The sequence below is a fragment of the Podarcis filfolensis genome (assembly GCF_964270895.1).
Source record: "Podarcis filfolensis genome assembly, chromosome: 3".
Taxonomy (NCBI): Eukaryota; Metazoa; Chordata; class Lepidosauria; order Squamata; family Lacertidae; genus Podarcis; species Podarcis filfolensis.
This window is the reverse complement of record NC_139606.1, coordinates 110,748,002-110,767,237: the sequence shown is the minus strand read 5'-3', so window position 1 is coordinate 110,767,237 and position 19,236 is coordinate 110,748,002. Positions and strand designations below refer to the sequence as shown.

The 19,236-nt window shown below is 39.9% G+C and overlaps 2 protein-coding genes across 6 annotated transcripts in view; one reads left to right on the top strand and one right to left on the bottom strand.

Annotated features, from left to right (window-relative positions):
* The window catches only part of CCDC88A (coiled-coil domain containing 88A), a 77,949-nt gene extending 63,258 nt beyond the window's left edge, over positions 1 to 14,691 (top strand). Inside the window, exons 28-33 of one of the 5 annotated variants that reach the window (XM_083604705.1) lie at positions 139 to 210; positions 1,098 to 1,178; positions 2,650 to 2,918; positions 4,581 to 5,061; positions 9,550 to 9,651; positions 10,831 to 14,691. In XM_083604705.1, coding sequence (XP_083460831.1) covers positions 139 to 210; positions 1,098 to 1,178; positions 2,650 to 2,918; positions 4,581 to 5,061; positions 9,550 to 9,614 — 968 coding nt within the window. In that variant the 3' untranslated portion in view covers positions 9,615 to 9,651; positions 10,831 to 14,691. Of the gene's footprint in view, positions 1 to 138; positions 211 to 391; positions 833 to 1,097; positions 1,179 to 2,649; positions 2,919 to 4,580; positions 5,880 to 9,549; positions 9,652 to 10,830 lie in introns of those variants that run through there. The other 4 variants (XM_083604706.1, XM_083604703.1, XM_083604704.1 and 1 more) reach the window with 4 other exon arrangements.
* A 1-nt stretch (position 14,692) lies between these two features.
* Positions 14,693 to 18,757, bottom strand: LOC310758732 (prolyl-tRNA synthetase associated domain-containing protein 1-like). Its single transcript, XM_083605642.1, has 2 exons — positions 18,307 to 18,757; positions 14,693 to 16,257 (listed from the first exon to the last, which is right to left on the bottom strand). The coding sequence occupies exons 1-2, from the start codon at positions 18,403 to 18,405 to the stop codon at positions 15,820 to 15,822; spliced, it is 537 nt and encodes a 178-aa protein (XP_083461768.1). The 5' UTR covers positions 18,406 to 18,757; the 3' UTR covers positions 14,693 to 15,819.
* Positions 18,758 to 19,236: the final 479 nt, after the last annotated feature.

The window sequence follows — 19,236 nt, the reverse complement described above, 5'->3', positions numbered from 1 at the left end:
GGAATATTAGGATGGGGAAACTAGTTGTATTTGTAAACTTTTGTGGGGATCAATGAGCCATAAAAATTTCCTGTGTTTTAGAGATGATAAATTCAAAGGTCTGTTTTTGCAACAAAATTGTGCTTGTTTCCCCTTTAGATGCTACATCTTTTGAAGATGTAAGTCCACAAGGAATTAGTGATGATTCTAGTACAGGATCAAGAATTCATGGTAAGATTTGTGCTTTAAAGGAGTAGCAGACCTATTACGGAAATGCTAGTAAAGTTTATCCAGAAATAGAAAATGACCTGCGTTGCAAGTGTGCATGTTTGTATTCTTTCCTTACATCTCATCTCATCTAATTGTATGGGAACTTTTCCATTTCTTTCACTCTGATTTCACTCTTAAACAGAACAAACCTATTCAGTATGAAGTGCACCTGAACAGGACCCAAATTTCTCTCCTCTCCATCAGTCCTGACTATTCTAGAGTTCAACTGTGAGAACTTTCAGCTTATGAAATCTTCTTTTCAAAATTCATCTTATTAATAAATGTATTTTTCCTCTATCAAATTTTGGCATAGTTGTAAAATACTTCCGTTAAATTTGAATCACAGTAGTGCAGTTTCTAAAACCCCTTAACACTGCTTCTGCGCCTGCTTTGGTTAGGAGTAAAGAACATTCCTGAGCAGATGTTCTTTCTCTTCCTGTCGGTGACATTTCTGTAACTTGCAGAGTTCCATGTCAAAATCTTTTGTAAGTGCCTTAACTGCAACCTGATTTCTGCATGTTGGTGCCATTTCTCTTTAAAACCTTGGTTATTCCCATCAATAAACCTGATACAATTCAAAACATGTATTTTGTTTCTCTGTTCCTTCTTTTGCTAACCTGCTCGCTTGTCTAGTGTACTTTCCTAAAGTGCTGTCTTGGGCTGCCTGGGGACACCACCTTTTCCCACCAGCGAAAATCCACACTTTGACAGTGGACACGTTCAGCTTGTGCGATATCAGTAGTGCATGATTTCCTGCCTCAGAGCATTCTGTGATCAGAATGTACTAGGCGCAGTGTCATCTGCTATGGTATGTGCTTCATGCGATCTACTGGTTTTTTTCCATTTAGCTTCCAGACCAGCCAGCCTTGATAGTGGCAGAACATCCACTAGCAATAGCAATAATAATGCCTCACTCCATGAAGTCAAAGGTATGCTTCCAGGCAAATTGACACATCTGCTTCATTCCTCACATTTCCAGGGCAGGGAGGGAGAGAATTCAGGGCATGTTTTCCTTTCCTTTCATCATTTCATTCCTTTTTAGATGAAGCTCTGGAATAAGGTGGGTCACATGTCTGATGTAGGAAAAGTAAATTAATGCAGGACATTGCAGATATTCATCCACCCATATAGTGTAGTAGTGTATTCAGATACATTACAATGCCTTGCAGCTCACATAAAACAAAATAGGAATAATGCTTTCAAATCCTTTTTAGCCTGCAAACAAATGTCATATTAAGACAGAAAACCAAGATTTCTAATATAACAGCAAATTACATTCTGGGCAGAAGACACATACGCCATTTTTACTAACCATGTTGTAGTAAACTCATTGCCAGGCAAATGTCTTGGAATAAGACCTCTTGAATCAGATGTGAATCTGTATTCTTTGGTTTTCTTCAAATGAAAGTGCCACTTGCCTACAAATTAAGAATAAATACATGGATAGTTCTAGAGAGAAATTCATGCTGTTGTGTTGCAAATGAGTAGAACCAAAGGGACAAATGATAACACTTAGCTTTTTCTGGTCCTCTGCTTTGAGATACACCTGACAGGATGGTCTGTTTCCTCTTCTGTTGTAAAACAGTTGTATGCAAGGCAAAACTGGAAGATTTCTAGCAGTCACTGCCTTATAAGGGATTATTTAAACTTCATTTAATTCATTTCACTGTATTTCTAGATAGTATCTGCTCAGTGGAAAATATGGATAGGTCTTCTAAAATGTTTGTGATTTTCCAGTATAAACAATTCCTTGCAGTAATGCATGATGTAGTTCAGTAGCATTGATAGTGTATGCTGCTTGTTTTTCTTCAAAATAATAATAATTCAAAATAACACAAAGGGCAGCTTCCAGTTGGTTGATTTGTATCTGTTTAAGGAAACAATGTGAACTGGCATTTCTTCAACCTTTACTCTGTGCAAAATGGAATGTTTCTGCTCCAAGTCATGACAAACTGATACAGGCATTTGACGGAATGCATTTTTAAGAAACCTTTCTCGAAGAATATTTCTTGATCAGTCTGAAAATAAATTATTTGCATTCCATCTTTTATATTTTTACCTTTTGCCATACGTCATAAATAGTAGCGGATGTCAACTTTGTTGCTGAACTGGGTCATGTTTAATGTCTGGGATCTCATTTTGTTGAGAAAGATTAAACATTCAAAGTTATTTGGTGGTGGTGTTTAATTGGAAACATGCCATGTCACATTGAAGAACCTTACTAGGTAAGGCAAGGGAACTAACCTTTATTTCTCATATGGCTTCCCCATAGGTTTTTTAGTACCTTATGACAAATGCTTCTTCAATGTGACAAAGGAAAAACATCCAATAATGCATTGTTAATGTTTAAAAATAATATAGCGTGCGTAATAAAGATGACAATACTGTTTATCCCTAAAGCAGGCACAGTTACTAACCAAAGCAGGCCACAAAGCCACAGCAGTGGAGAATTTAGCCTGCTTCATGAGCATGACGCATGGTCCAGCAGCAGCAGCAGTCCCATCCAGTATTTGAAAAGCCATGCCAGGTCTAGCCCCATGCTCCATCCTAAAATGTCAGAAACAATGGATAGACAAGGAACGCACAGAATTAAAACGGACTCCCCTGGAAGTGAAGTGGTTACTCTGCAGCAGTTCTTGGAAGAAAGTAATAAAGGTACTTCGGCTGAGGTACGTTGAAAAGCTACTTAATTTCACTTGGCAAAACATAAAGCTGCAAAACTTAGTGCACTTTTTAGGTTGCACAAGAAAATCTGGTGGTGACTTTACATTTGTAAAGGCCAGAATTCAGAATTAAGTTGGTTAGGAAAATTAATTGACACATAGGGCAGGAATTTAAGTAACATTATGAGACAGGGAAAGAGAAAATGAACCTTTTCTGAGAGAAGAGCAAATCTCCTGTAGAGCAGTCTTTCAGGAATGAATGAGCTAATTTATAAATATAAATTACTATTTTTTAGGCAGAGTGTGGGTGCTCATTCTCTGAACACAAAACTATAAGGTGTGAGTCGTCGTTGTTGTTTTTGTTTAGTCGTTTAGTCATGTCCACCTCTTCGTGACCCCAATAGTGAGTCAATAGTACCACACAAAAGGCCTACACAAAATTGTTGTCAGGTCTGCTGCAGTCTGTGATCCAAAGAGCAATGGGGTGGGTATTTGCAAGCTCTAAAGAATTTTTCCAACACCCATGGCAGATTACATTTATCTTCAGACAGTACCATAGCCAAAGCAACTCAAAAGTTACACTTTTAATCTTGACTTTTCTGCATTGCTTGTGAAATGCTTTGGACTGTGTCTTAACCACGTGCTTTGCACTGAAGAGATAAAGACTAATTGAAGAGCTATCTGACTATAGCATTTTCACCCACCCATCCCAAAATCTCCAGTGTGTATTTCCCATCATGATTGAACTGTGTCAAGAAAACAAGTGGCTGTATGCTGATGCCAAGTTCTAAAGCATTAAAATATTCTACCTTGGAATACAATAATGAACTTAATTTAAATAATAATAATGTGATTTCAGTGTTTATTTTTTAAATTGGAATAATTTAATTCTTGTCTGTCCAGTCTCACATAAAATAGCCTTTTCAAAGATAGATAATATGGGTATACAACTAATTTATTATCTTTTCCACTGTTTTGAAACAGACCCACTCCTTTTCTCAGCTATTTATTAATAACAGTATAAACTTTTGGCCTGGCGACTGCTCAAATGCCACGATCCCTCTGAAATAAGGTGCATTTGTGTTTAGGTGATTGGTTCTGAAATGAGCCTTAGAAAGGAAAGGCGGTCTTGTTCTTTTCTTATATCTTGGATCTTTTCCAAGGACTCCAACTGGGAGTTCCAAATCCGGAAGTCCACACAATGATTTCAGGCTTAGGCACTCCTGTACATGATGTTCAGATTGCTAAGGAAGTTGTTTAATCAGTCAGTAAGAAAGTTATGGGATAGATCTGAAAGTGAAATGATCATCATTGGTTGAGCCTTTTGATGTTGTTGGAGAAGTGATATTTGCGTAAATGTTAAAATAAATGGAAATATTCACAGAAATCAAAATGTCAAGGTAGGAATGTTTATTTTCAGTACGTTTATGCATTTAAAATTGAAAAAAGAAATTGTGGCTTTTCCATTATTAAGTAAACTTAGTCTAGTAGCATATTGATAAAACTACTAAACCTGGGTGATACCATATGTATCAACGATTTCCATTATTTTGAACTGCATCATGGTTATGCATGTTTGTGCTGTCGAAGTATGAAACACTCTCTTGCAGAAACATTAAGAAACAAAGTAGCAGATAATGAATTAACTTATTTGGATATCTTTTGCAGCTCAAGTCCTCAAGCCAAGATAATCTTTTGGATGAAGTGATGAAATTTTTTTCTGAAAATGCTGAATTAGTCGGAAGAGATAAATTAAGAAAACAGTCATCAGGCAGCGGTGGTATTGCCAGATCACAGAGTGTGAAAAACACAATGGAGTTCTCTGATGGAAAGTCAGCTAAACAAGGACACCTTACAAGGCCCAGCTCGCGTAGAATGGAAGATGCCAACTTTGCAAACTCTTCAAAAACGCTTACAGCAGGCACTAAAGGAAGGGCCAGGTCTGTTAAAGAAAGTGTACAATCGCAACGACAATCAAAAGATTGTAATCCTTATGCGACTTTACCTCGCGCAAGCAGTGTGATTTCGACTGCAGAAGGAACTACTCGGAGGACAAGCATCCATGATTTTTTGTCTAAGGACACTAGGCAGCCAGTATCAATTGATCCAACTCCACCTACAGGTGACAGAAGCGTCCCATCAGCTTCTAGTGAGTACAATCCCCAACAACACTCCTCTGTTTTTCATTATACCCCTTTTCCTTCAGTTACCTCATCAGAAAATGACTTGGGTAGGATAGCCACGCTAGATAGTTCTACATGTAAATCAGAAAAGGCTAGGAGTTCAAGAACAGGCAAGACAAATTTTATTACTAAAACATTTTCTTGTAGTAATGTGTACAATGAGAAAATGGGCACATCAACAAGCATTATAGGTAAGTTGTCTGCAGTCCATTTGTCCAGGCCATTTTTGGCACTCAACACCGAATTAGTCAGCAATGTTAGTGGCCTGCCCCAAATGCCTGTATCAAAGACAACTGATAAGACATTTGATTCATCTGTGAAATCTCCACAGAATGATCACAAACTACCTTCTGAGAATCAGAAATCATCTGATGGCAGAAATGTAGAGATGAATCAGAATAGTGGTGAATCTACACCACTTACCCATTCAAATGCTAGTGATAGTAAAATACCATCACCCGTTTCTGAAGATACTCAGACTGTTTGGTATGAATATGGTTGTGTATGATAAACATATATAATATTAAGTAAATCTCTGCTACACATTGTGGATGTTCTTGTTAATGTTAATAGATTTAGACTATATTTAAATTTACTAGCCATGATAGTAACTAGGTGTACATAGTTTTTCTCTAAATGGAGATGGAGAATTCACCTTACCCCCTTAGCATGTGAATAAATGTACAATTGTAACCATGCCAAAGCTTGCATGAAACATTAACTGCACTGTGTAATTTCTGCATGCCTTTTAAAAGCCTTAATAATAAAAGCTAACTGTATTTTATTTTCTATTTGTTATAAATATTTTATTTTCTATACATTACTGGATGCATGCTAACCAGTTGCATGGTGCTGTGCCAGGAACAGCACAAAAAAACAGGTAACTTTCAGCAACAGTACATTCAGTTTTTCTTCCTTTCAGAGTCCACATTATCATGTAGATTATACATTTTGGACTCAATTCGACTAAAGCTGGTTGTGACTGATGTAAAATTAATGGAACCGACTCGGTTGTAACTGACTCAAGTCTCATTGCCTAATGGCTTACAGATCAGTTACATGCATGTTTACTTGGAAGTAAGCCCCACTTTTGACTTACTTCCTAGTAGGTGTGTTTGGAATTACATCTTAGCTTTGACAAGCTTTAGCTGGATTGGGGCCTTTTTGTATCAGTGTCCTTTCCCTGTTTTGCTGGTGAAAAAATGCAGGAGGCCCCTCTGCACCTCTAGCTTTTTACTTTGGACGTATTCAAATTCTATTTAATAAACGAGCCATTCTCGAAATAGTGACTATAGTTTGCACACTGAAAGTGTACTACTGTTCATGCTGATAAAACATCAAGGTTTGGAAGCCTAAACAGTGGGCCTTTTCTGTTTAATGATACATAACTAAATGTAGTTTCGTTGGAAAAGTTGACCCTCTTCATCTTTCCCTTTTATGTGCTTTTCCCGTCCCATGCTTGATGTATTTACATGGTCATGGTGTTGTCTCGTCGAACGAGCTTTATCTGAATCTTTATTATATAGCTTTTAATGGATTTTTACAGTGTATTAAAATAAAAAATAAACTGGTATTACGGTATTCTTATTTTCGTTCAGGGATGTGATAGTTAATTAGAAAATGATGCACAAAATGTTTTTTTAATTGGCTTGATGGTCCAAAATGCTGCTTTAGATATGTCCAAGGTCTTGGGTTGACAACTTTCTTTGAGAAAGTAGAATTCCATGCCATAGAAAAAGTTGGGTTTAAAGAACCCGGATTTTATTTTATTTTTCCTTCTTTTTTGCCCTTCCCCAAGATGCTTCATTTTCTAAAATAGTAAGCAATACAGCCTGTGGGTGAGGGAGCTTCTGGGCTCTCCAAGTAGGGTGGGGAACAACTCCCATGTGAAATCCTGGAGAGCTGCAGCTAATCACTATAGGCAGCAATGAGCTAGATGGATCTTGCTTTGTGCAAGACAGCTTCCTATAACTATTCAAGAAATACAAGCTTAAATACATTTTGGACTACAGAACTACTTGAGAGTCTTGTGACCAGAACATGGTGCATCTAAACCAATTTTCATAGTTGCAATAAACCCTAATGGAACATGAGCTTGTTTGAAAGCCAAGAGTTACTGTGGGTTAAATTCCAAAATCGTTCAGTGAATAAGAATCCACAGGTCCTTCAGGTAAAAGGATAGGCTACTTTCAGCATGCTTTAAGCTTGGGCACAACTATTTGGAATTTCTTCTTCTTTGAACAGCAGGAACACCCCCTCCCATGCCACATCACACAATCCATCTCTGAGAGTTCCCTCACCTTCAGTAGTGATTTGCCATGTGGTGTGGTGGACCGTTGTTCATGAAAATAAGCACGAAGCCCCTTTGCATGCAAAAAACTTAGTTTTATGGTTCTTTGGATTTTCAATATCCATCTGTTTGTTTTTAGGAAAGTAGAAGTTATTATAATAAGTGAGATGTGTTTAAAACTTGCATTAGGAAAAATAAGTTTCTGGGAAAATGAAAAATGCCTTTCCTAATTTTGATTGGCATCCTATTTAGAGACTGAAGATTGCTACTTTACTCCCAGGAGCAGCAAAATCAGAATGCTACAGGAAGAACTCACTTAGTTCTCAGCTATCTGGCCACCCCCAGGGACCAAAAGACTTGCGCTTTTTTTGTCCCCATCTTAAAAAGACAAGAGGAGCAAATAACTAAATTACACCTTTAAACTGAAGTATTTTATGCAAGCTACTTTGATTCCATTTTGTCTTAATTATTTACATTTGTTATACATGAAGAATTCAGTGATGTTTGAGGAAGAGTCAGAAAAAAATGTCCTTCACAGATATAAAACTTTTCTAAAAAGATCTTGTCACAACTGACAAAATGTCCTGTAAATGCTGGCTGATAACTTCTTGCTGCTTCTTTTGTGCTCTCTGTGCAGTCCCACATATAGGGTCTGTGCCAGTAAGTGCGAATTCACTACCAGTTAGGGCTAGCCGATAAATGTTTTTGTCAGAAACCAGCCCATTGCCCTGACGGTGTAGAATTCAAGGGGCTTCCCCCCTCTCCGCTCAGGAGCTTCCTGACTGCTCCAGCACTGGTATCTGAGAATTTGTTTTGCTTTCCCCCCTGAGGAAAGTATGAACTAAACCTGCCTTCTGTTTTTTCTTTAATTCTATGTTCAGCTCTTTTCTTCAGTGCTGTTCTTTCTGTCTTCAATTTTGCATTTGATGTGGTTTTGTTTATATGCCTCTATGGGTGCTTTCACTGCTTCCAAGCAGATGCTTATAGTGCAGAGGGCAACTTTTCTGATTTTTTTGGGTAGCAGTAGGTCATCCCCAACCCTTTAGTGTTGGGCAAAACCTCTGCCTTGGCAAGGTTCCCTTAGTAGCACTCCACCAGGCAGGTGTGTCAAAATCACTCGTCCCAGCTCTGAGCAACATTGTGAGGACAGGCTATATTGGCAACACAATCTGATGTCTAAACCCACACAGACAACATGACACTGTTCTGTCCATAGTGTTACTGATGGGCAAGTCTGATCTTACATGCCAGGGTGCAGTTACTAGCATTGAGCTTCTGTCACCTAACTTAACTGTGACACCATTCTCCTTTTATAAGTGGACCCACTTTGTTTGATGGGACTTACTTCCTAGTAGGTGTGTTTGGAATTGAATGAGTGACAAAGGAATTACTGTATTTTTCACTCTATAAGACGCACCAGACCACAAGACGCACCTAGTTTTTGGAGGAGGAAAACAAGAAAAAAAATATTCTGAATCTCAGAAGCCAGAACAGCAAGAGGGATCGCTGCGCAGTGAAAGCAGCAATCCCTCTTGCTGTTCTGGCTTCTGGGATAGCTGTGCAGCCTGCATTTGCTCCATAAGACGCACACACATTTCCCCTTACTTTTTAGGAGGGAAAAAGTGAGTCTTATAGAGCAAAAAATACGGTATATAGTTGATTCTGTACACGGGCCTTTCAGTGCACTTTTTTTTAAAATTGCATGAATTGACCCTAAGTAAAAGAATTAAATACAAGTCCAGCATCCCAAGAAAAGCATGAGGCACTTGATTAATTGTTTTGTGAATTGGGACAGTTGTTTTGCTTGCAAGGAAAGGCTTGCTTGAAGACTTACTTTTCTAAGCAAAGAGCTACTTTCAGATAATTTGATTTTGCATGTTCCATTTTATTGCATGCAAGGATAATTTGCTGCTTTACAGACTTTATTGGTAGGATGCATAAATCAAATGCACATGTTTTGCTGCACAGTTCCTTAAATGTTCTTGTTATTGTAGTCTATTGACAGAATAAAGTTGTAGCGCCTGCAGTTGTGTTCCTACCTTCCCTTTTTGTTCCTCTCCATTTTTGTGAACTTTTGGTCAATAGTACCTAACAGTATATGTTGCAACATCAGGTAATTTCCTCCCTTGCTGAACAAGTAACACAAAATGCTTTTCTTCTGCAGATGTGGAAGCTAAACCAGAAAACAGAAATTCAAAAAGCAGGTCTAGGGAGCAACAAAGCTCCTAATTCTATTACCCCCACTACATGAGATGTGGGCCAAGTGGTGAGTTTTCTGCCCAACATGTAAATGAGATTGCTTTCATTTACAGAGGAGTAAAAAACTAACATTTATAAATGAAAACAAGTGCAATTTGCATTAACAGTTGTCAGTACCGCTTGCATTAAATGGCTCACTATCTTGCTTACTGTATCCAAGCTAAGCCAGCATGTGACACTTATTTATCTACCCAGGCAAGGAGTGTCCAGCCTTCTAAATCCACCTAGCTTTCCTCATATATGTCTCCAATAATAAATCAGTGTATAGTAGCAAGTCACTATCCAAAAAATGACATTGCGTTGTTCATTTGGGGACTCCTGTGCAATCCTGTGCCAGTGTAACCTTTATGTTAACTGCCTCTGAAGAGCCAGCTGTATTATACTGCATATAAGTTGGTCATTTTCTCAAGCATATCCATTTTGAGGCTACAATAATACCCATTTTAGAATGTGATATATGATCAGAGTCATGCAGACTCGATAGAAACAGATTTTTAAAAAATTACACCCAGAAACAGGTTTTGTGGTTCTGGATTCTGCGAATTAAATAAATTAAGCGCAGTGCTTCTTATTTTATTTAACTGTCATTTTTACTATTTTGCATGATTTATTTCAGTCATGTTGAGGGCACAGAAGTATCCCTGGCCTTTTGTGTACATTGGGAATGCTGTTCAGCCCCCACCCCTCCAGCTCCTGAAAAACTTGTTTTCAAGCATATCTTTGCAGTCCTAAGGACTTGAAACCCTATCTTTAAAAAACAACCATGAATTATTATGAAACTTGAGTTCTACCCCAAGTTAGCACCACTTGTGCTTTTTTCTCTGTCAATCATGGAGACTTCCAGCATATGCACAGCCCTGTATAGTATGCATGTACTGTAAGAGCATAGCTACAGGAATTGAAAGGCTGCAATCCTATTCACATTTACATGGGAGTAAGTCCTATTGAAAATAATGGGACTTGTTTCTGGGTAATCATGTATAGGATTCAATTATAACGGTGCCCAGATGCCATTATATAATATTTTACTCTTGGCATTCTGTCTCCCTTCTTCTTAATCATTGCTTAAACCATTTCTATTGTGTCCTCCTAGTTCTTGTAGTCACTTTACTTTTTTATATCTCTTCTATATCTTTTTAAGCTTTTCTTACGTTTACTTCTCTTTCTACTTTTCACTTGAACACAGAGAGAAAAGTGTCCATCAGTATCTCAGTGTGAAGCCTTTATTACTGAAGTAACAAGGCATCCGGCTATAGGAATCATGTTGTGTTTTTAAAAATAGTTGAAGGTTTTTACAGGCCTACATGAATAGAACAATCAAGAAATATGCATCTTCTTTCCTTGAATCAAGGAGCTGTGCTGGTGTCTCCTGCTGAATTTTTTTAAAGAAGGAATTTATTGCACATTGCACTGTTAAGATCTACTGAATAAAGGACAGCTTTAACCTCTCTAACGACCAAGGGTTGTATGGCCTCAAGATTTGCTCCAGGAACACAATTGCTTTTTTTTCTTCATTCCTTTATGAACCCCAGTCATCAACTGCTTACTGCTTCTGCTAATAATTAGCAATATTTAGTTCTGTAAATCTGAAAGGGGAGAAGGCTGTAGTATATTGTGGAATTTGTTGTAAATACAGGTACAAAAATGAACCCCTCAAGCTTATTTTATTGGTTTGCATAATTTGCATGATGTTGCTCTTTGTAAAATGAGACTGCTGGTTATTTTGGTGCAAATAGCAAGAAAAAATTGTTTAGGTACCTGAAAACTTAGCTAAACACTTTAATCCACACTCTACATGAATTTTTTTGTTCCATGCGTTTTCAAGGCAACAAGTTATTTTGCAAGACAATACAATTGGGGTGGGGTGGGGGCAGGGAAACGATGGAATTAATATTCCTGGAACTTTCTATGTCCAATAAAACAATCTCTGTTTTCAACAAATACAAATTTTGGAACAAAACTGTCTTTAAGTTAAATATTTTGTATTTTTACTTGTGTTTTTTAATTTGTGATTTTGTTAGCTTATTATGGTTTAGGAGGAAGCTTTATGGGGGAAGACAAAGGTGAACAAGGTTCTGATAAGCATTTTGAAGCCATTCCTTTTTTATTAAGGCTCTTACTAATATTTCCACCTTTTTGTTCCTTATAATTGTATATGAATTAAGATTTATTAATGCTGTTGGTACTTTAAAAATATTTGTTGTATGCATTTGTCTTAAAACTCTTGCAAAGAGCACAGGAAAATAGATTTGGTTAATCCTGGGAAATGTACATGAAATTATCCTGGTTTATATTAAATTTCAAAGGTTTATTTTCTTACGAGTCACTAAATGTATTAATATTTCCATGACAATATATCGCATTTTAACCATTTAACCTCATCGGGTTCATTCAACCTTGCTAATATTTTTGTGCACATGGGCATCCTTAAACTTCATCACCACGCTTCATTTTTATCTCAGCCAAACTATTTGCAAGGAATTGTACTATATCTAAAAGCCCATTCCTTGCTAATCTGGGGTCCACCAGATGTTTTGGTCTACAACTCCTATCAGTCCCAGCCAACATGGCTGCTGGCTGGGTCTGCTTCATCTCAGGCTTGTGGGTTCAAGACCCATGTTGGGCAAAAGTTTCCTGCTTTGCCGGGGGTTGGACTAGATGACCCTCGTAGTCCCTTCCAGCTCTACAATTCTATGATTCTATGGAGCGTTGTAATCCAAAACATCTGGAGGGTGCTATGTTTGTGAAGACCGACCTAGTAAACTCCTGTTGGGCTGGGACCGGAGCCCCCTATGTTAATATCAAACAATTTTTTTTAAAGAAAGCATTTTGTACAGCGTTGCAAACGTTTATTACAGCCATCAGGCTTCTTGCAAATGATTACTAATGCTATTTGTAATGTAAGAATAGGTTCTGTCTCCCCCACTGGCAAATGAAACAGCAAGGTGCAAATGAAACACAGCAGGGGCCAGATAGGCAGAGTAGCTCACCATTCCAGTCCTGTCCTGAGAGCAGCAAACATTCAGAATTCTCCCCATGGCTGTGTCAGGCATGTTCCTGAACAGCAAGCATGTAACTGGATGAACAAACACACACACACACACACACACACACACACACACACACAGACCAAGAAGCAGGGCATCTAACGTCCAGGCTTTTCATTTTGTTCTGTGCGGTTTTAATCTTACGGTTTAATTTTGGTTCAGGCTGTGCATCTTTCAACCCTGGAGGGGGATGCATATTATAAATACTTGTAATAAATAGTAATAAATTACAGGCAGCATACAGCTAGTGTGTATGGAGAGTCTCTTCAGCCTAAAAGTTGTATGTACTTCCTACCCTCTGCATGGGATGGTAGGATTGTGGCCATAATTGGTAATTTCTGAGTCCATGGCCTTTCAAATATTACCATGCATCCTTGACTATGATTTTGTCAAAATAAAATTAAAATTAAATGAGTGAACAGTAAACTTCCCTTGAAGAGGAAAACAGAAGAGGTTGGATACTAGGCATATGAAAATCACATAAAACACATCAGTAATTTTGTTCAGTAGCGGGTTGTGCCACCCTGTCTTGTGTCACCAGTCTCTTCCCCTCTGAAGATACGGGATCTTTTAAAAGGATGACTTTAATATCTGGGAACATTTATGTTTCTAAATGTGGGTGTACATGGAGATGGTGATTAGCTAGCTTTGTAGATCAGCTTGTTTTTTTATGAACTGATCCTAAGCTTCTGTTGCTTTGTTTATAGACTCTCAAGCTTTCGGGAACAATCGTGTGTTTTTCATGCATTTACCAACCCGCTGATTGACCATACCTATTTTCTTAAGATTTGCACCTTTTTGAGCTTTGCACTTGTTTCATATTCCTGTGTGCTTTGGCTTAATGATTTGTTTCACATGCACTCTACCTTTCTACAGGCAATTATATCAGCTAGAGACTGACTCTCATCTACCTGGAACTTCTCTTGTGCATGCAGGCCTCCCTTGAAGTCAAAGGGAGTTGCGCAAGAGCATTGCTTTATTTTCACAACACTTGCACAGGCAAAGTGAACGCAAGATCATGCCTTTTATGATTTACCTGTTTTGGCAATAGGCTGGAGTTAGCACTATGTGTAAGGTTTTGTTGGTGGTTGTTTTTGTTTTTAATAGCATAATTCAAAGTTTTAAGACCGAAATACAATCTTCCCTTAACAAAACTTAATTCATTGATATTTTGCAGAGGAAGAGGCTCACGAGCTTGCAAGCATTTTGCTTCTCTAGCTCTTTCTCAACAAGCCTAGTAATTTGTTTTGTATAAAGCCAGATGGTTTTCTGCTAACAGCTTAACAGAAAACAGTGCCTGGATTTTATGCAGGAGAACCAAAGCCCTGTATATTTTTAGCTTCCCTTCCCAGAGCACATTGAGGAGTATAACCTGGCTCCCTGATCTCTCTAGATTCCATCACTTATGAATCGGAAAGAAAATTGAAATGGTCCTCCCACTTAATTTCAATTTTCATTGCCGTCTACCCCGTTTCTAAAAATAATTAACTTTTTAAAAAACTTTATAAAGTCTGTGACAGTGTCAGAAATTAATGTGTCACTTCGCCATCTGTTTAAATCCCAGCACCTTTAAAACTAAATGCAAGGGCTTTTTCACTGCACAAGACAACATCCAGCAGCTGGAAAGTGGAAGCTGGAAACGTGTTGTAATACAATGAAATGTTTTAATTTCCGCTCTGCTGCCGCAGTTGCCAAGGCTACAATCGCCTTTTCCAGAATGCATTGTTTCTTAAAATGTTTTGTGTTCTGAGAGACTCCAGCAATGGTGTGAACTGTTGTGTGTATGTGTGAGTGTGTGTGTGTGTAGCTCAAGCATTGTTAAGAATGGAACTGCCTTAAAAGGAGGGAGCACCTGGGTGCGACACAAACTGTTTAAACACTGTTTTACAGAAGCTGTTATTTAAAGCTGTAGTTTTCCTTTCTTATACCTATTAAGGAGTTTTGTAATGTTTGCCATTGTACACGACTTAATTATGTTATTAAAATTCCAAGCCAAATAACTCAACTTTCCCTCTCTCTTTATTTGCCTTTTTCAAAGATGCTTTTATTTGGTCCTTCCTGAGCACAGAGTTGGAACTAAAGGACTCTGTATCTGGAAAATGGTAATAAAATCATGTTTGTTGCTTATAGCCACCACCCATCCTACCTGAGCGGCAAACGATTAAGTCAAATGTGGTTGTATTTGGAATTGCGTAAATTGTACTGGTTGCCACAAAGGGTGGAGATTTTAGGTACTGAATCAGACATTCTAGATTTCAAACATGTGGCCTTACCACCGACTCACAGCCACTCACAGAGACTGATGTGGCTGGAAATAACAATGGTCACATCCACACCACAAACTTGAAGCACTCCTTTACCTCTTTAACAGCCATGGCTTGCCTGCCCAAACTCTGCCTCCCAAGAATCCTGGGATCTGTGTTTAAGGCTTAAGGGTGCTGGAAGTGAGAGGTGGACCATAAAGAAAGCTGATCGCCGAAGAATTGATGCTTTTGAAATATGGTGCTGGAGGAGACTCTTGAGAGTCCCATGGACTGCAAGAAGATCAAACCTATCCATTCTTAAGGAAATCAGCCCTGAGTGCTCACTGGAAGGACAGGTCCTGAAGCTGAGGCTCCAATACTTTGGCCACCTCATGAGAAGAGAAGACTCCCTGGAAAAGACCCTGATGTTGGGAAAGATGGAAGGCACAAGGAGAAGGGGATGACAGAGGACGAGATGGTTGGACAGTGTTCTTGAAGCTACCAGCATGAGTTTGACCAAACTGCGGGAGGCAGTGGAAGACAGGAGTGCCTGGCGTGCTCTGGTTCATGGGGTCACGAAGAATCGGACACGACTAAACGACTAAACAACAACAACAACAAAGGGTGCTGACAATTATAGCTTTGAGAGGGGTACACTACAGTTCACAATTTTCTTTGGTGGGGGGATAGCCATGACTGTATAAGTGCGCTTTAAAAGTGTGGTGTGGATTATCGTTATCAAATACATCATGAAACCGGTAGAAACTTCCTAACTAAAGATAAACTATTATAATTTTGAAAAACACTATACAAATAAAATTAACGGATAGCTAGCATCTTTAAATTTTCATGACATGATTTTACATATAAAATGGTGGTGGAAAGCTACTTGTCACTTTCATCAAAATGTACAATTGTAGGCTCATGTCCTGTGGACTTGAGGAATCTTAGAAAGTCATCTGGATGTAGTCCCATAGTTGCTGCATTTGTCATTGGGTGAAAATACAACATGTCGTGGCCTCCTTCCAGAAAGTCAGAATCCAACACAAACTTCACATCTCCCTGGTCACAGAAAAGAGCTAGGGGCGTTGCACACCCCTGGCCAACTTTCAGCTTCTCAAGCATGGCCGCCTCGTCAGCAAAACGAAGATTCCCGCTCCCGACGCCTAGTTTCTTTGCCAAGTCATTTAAATTGATTTGCCTGTTGTGCAGGACCGTCACCAGCCAGAACCCCTTTTTCTTCTTATCTTTAAGGAAAAGGTTTTTGCTGTGTGCTCCTTTCAGATGCTGGACGTAAGGCATCATTTCTTCAACTGTGAACACCTAAAAGAGATCACTGAAATAGTTTGGCTATTCCTTGCACAATCCATTGGCCGAGCTTTTCAAATTACACATAAGCCACAATTCACAGAATGACTCATGCGCAAACCCCAATGCAATGACTCCAAAAATCTTGCTCATTTCAACATAGTGCATACAGGAGAACTCCCAAGCGGAATGTTTCCACAGGCTTCCTATACAGGAACAAGACTGACTAGTGTAAATCCAGAAATATGCCGAGCCTGAGCTCGAGATCATTTTCAGCAAGAAGGGACTATATCAGGATGTGTTCCATATGGGTCACTGTCCAGCAACTAGTCACACCCAGGTTTATCAAAGTGATGGGGTGCGAAGCACTCCAGAGTAATTTACCCAATTTCCCCTTGCTTATACAGTGGTACCTCGGGTTAAGTACTTAATTCGTTCCGGAGGTCCGTTCTTAACCTGAAACTGTTCTTAACCTGAAACACCACTTTAGCTAATGGGGCCTCCTGCTGCCGCCATGCTGCCGGAGCACGATTTCTGTTCTAATCCTGAAGCAAAGTTCTTAACCCGAGGTACTATTTCTGGGTTAGCGGAGTCTGTAACCTGAAGTGTCTGTAACCTGAAGCATATGTAACCCGAGGTACCACTGTATCAGTTTCATGTTAGAAGTTGCAACTAGCTCTAACGCTGTAGTTGCAGCGTGATTAATGTTCTTAAGTGGCTAGTAGGATTCCTCGTTTCTTGGGCCTATGTTTGATAATGCACAGAAATTGCCCTGTTTTATTAACTCTTTATCTCAGACTATGGGGTTGCTTGGTTTTTTCTCATGTGATGGCAAAGATGTTATAATGCAGTTTTCACATGAGTAAAATACTTCCTATCACACTCCTATCTTCAACCGGGTTGGTCCTTGTGAGAACAGGATTGCCAGGTTAGATAGGCCATAGGCCTGATCCAGCAGACTATTACGACTTTAACTAATATTAAGGCTGATGTAACTCTAAACACTTGCTTGGGAGTAAACCCTATTGAACTCAGTGCAGTTTACTTTGGGGTAGAACATGCGTAGGATTGCATCACTAAGTGTAACATAATTAATTGCATTATTTCTCCCCTGCCAACAAAACACAAAATCACTTTTACCCTACTGAATTCCTAGCTTGTTCTTGTCAAAGGAGTAATAATAATAGCAGCTGTAACATTAAAAATTAAGCCCCTCTGAGCGTGTCCAGAGAGCCATTCTCTTTTCCAAGGCCATGACGACTTGGAGCTGTTTCTTTTATTGTTTGTCATTATAAGACTCTTGGTATCCTAATGTGTCTACTGTGGTTTTATTGCTTTAGAGCTGTAAACTTGATATTGGAGAGTATTGTAAGAAAAATGCTGGGAGCAGGGCATCTGCATCAGACTGTAGTCATATCTTTAAAAGACATCTGAAGGCAGCCCTTTTTAGGGAAATTTTTAATATTTAATGCTGTATTGTTTTTAACACTCGATTGGGAGCCACCCAGAGTGGCTGGGGAAACTCAGCCAGATGGGTGGGGTATTAATAATAATAATAATAATAATAATAATAATAATAATATTGCCTGCTGGATCTGGCCAAGTCCCATCTGCTCCTGAATCTGCTCTCAGTGGCCAACCAAATGTGAGAAACAACAGCACTCTCCCCGCCCTTGGTTTCCAACAGCTGGTATTCAGAAGCATTTCTGCCTCTGATCTTGGAAGCAGGGCATAGGTGAAATTTCTCCAATTTCTTAAATCTATCCAGGTTGCTGGCCCTGCGGGAGTGAGTTCTGTATAGTTAAAACTATGCGTTGCATGAAGTTGTTCTTTCATCTGCCCTGGATCGTCCAACATTCAGCTTGGTTGGGTGCCCACTCGTCCTAGCGCTATGAAACAGGGAGAAAAACTATACCGATTTTCTCCACGCCACTCCTCCAAACACCCGCTTTGGCCAGGTCGAATAAGCACCAGGGGCTGCTAATCTGAGCCAGCCACGTGGCAACTGCTCTTCCCTGCCTCTTCCTCTTCCACGTGCGCCCGCGATCCGCGCACTCCCCTCACCTCGGGGTGCTCCACGGCCAGCGCTTGGATGCCCAGGCCGTGCAGGTGATCCTCTAGCGCCTTCCGAAGTGTCCCCTCCGCTTGCGGCTGCCCGGCCATGGCTGATCCTTCGCCCTCGCTTCGGGCCTTTTGAAGATGGGGGCCGTCAGCTGATCGAGCGACGCGCTGCGGGAGAGGAGGCGCCGCCTTTCCGCTTGGGCCAAGGAGAGGGGAACGTCTTCCGCTAGCCAGAAAGAAACGAGGGATCGCTTTTACTTCTGCTGCTCGCTTTCATCCGCTTTGCAGCTGAAAGTGCGCGGTTCGATTTCCGAATCTACTCGCGTTTACTCGGCAGCGAATCCCCGCTGATTGCAGGGGTGCTTCCTCTCCGGTAAACGCGCGTGGAATTGCAATCCGCAACTCCTTGGCTGCAGGCTTTTAACCCCGATTGCTAGAGAGTAATCCTCATTCAGACCTCTGAGTAACGTGCATAGGATTGCAGTTGTTGTTGTTGTTTAGTCGTTTAGTCGTGTCCGACTCTTCGTGACCCCATGGACCAGAGCACGCCAGGCACTCCTGTCTCCTACTGTCTCCCGCAGTTTGGTCAAACTCATGCTGGTAGCTTCGAGAACACTGTCCAACCATCTCGTCCTCTGTCGTCCCCTTCTCCTTGTGTCCTCCATCTTTCCCAACATCAGGGTCTTTTCCAGGGAGTCTTCTCTTCTCATGAGGTGGCCAAAGTATTGGAGCCTCAGCTTCACGATCTGTCCTTCCGGTGAGCACTCAGGGCTGATTTCCTAAAGAGTGGATAGATTTGATCTTCTTGCAGTCCAAGGGACTCTCAAGAGTCTCCTCCAGCACCAGAATTCAAGAGCATCAATTCTTCGGCGATCAGCCTTCTGTATGGTCCAGCTCTCACTTTCATACATCACTACTGGAAAACCATGGCTT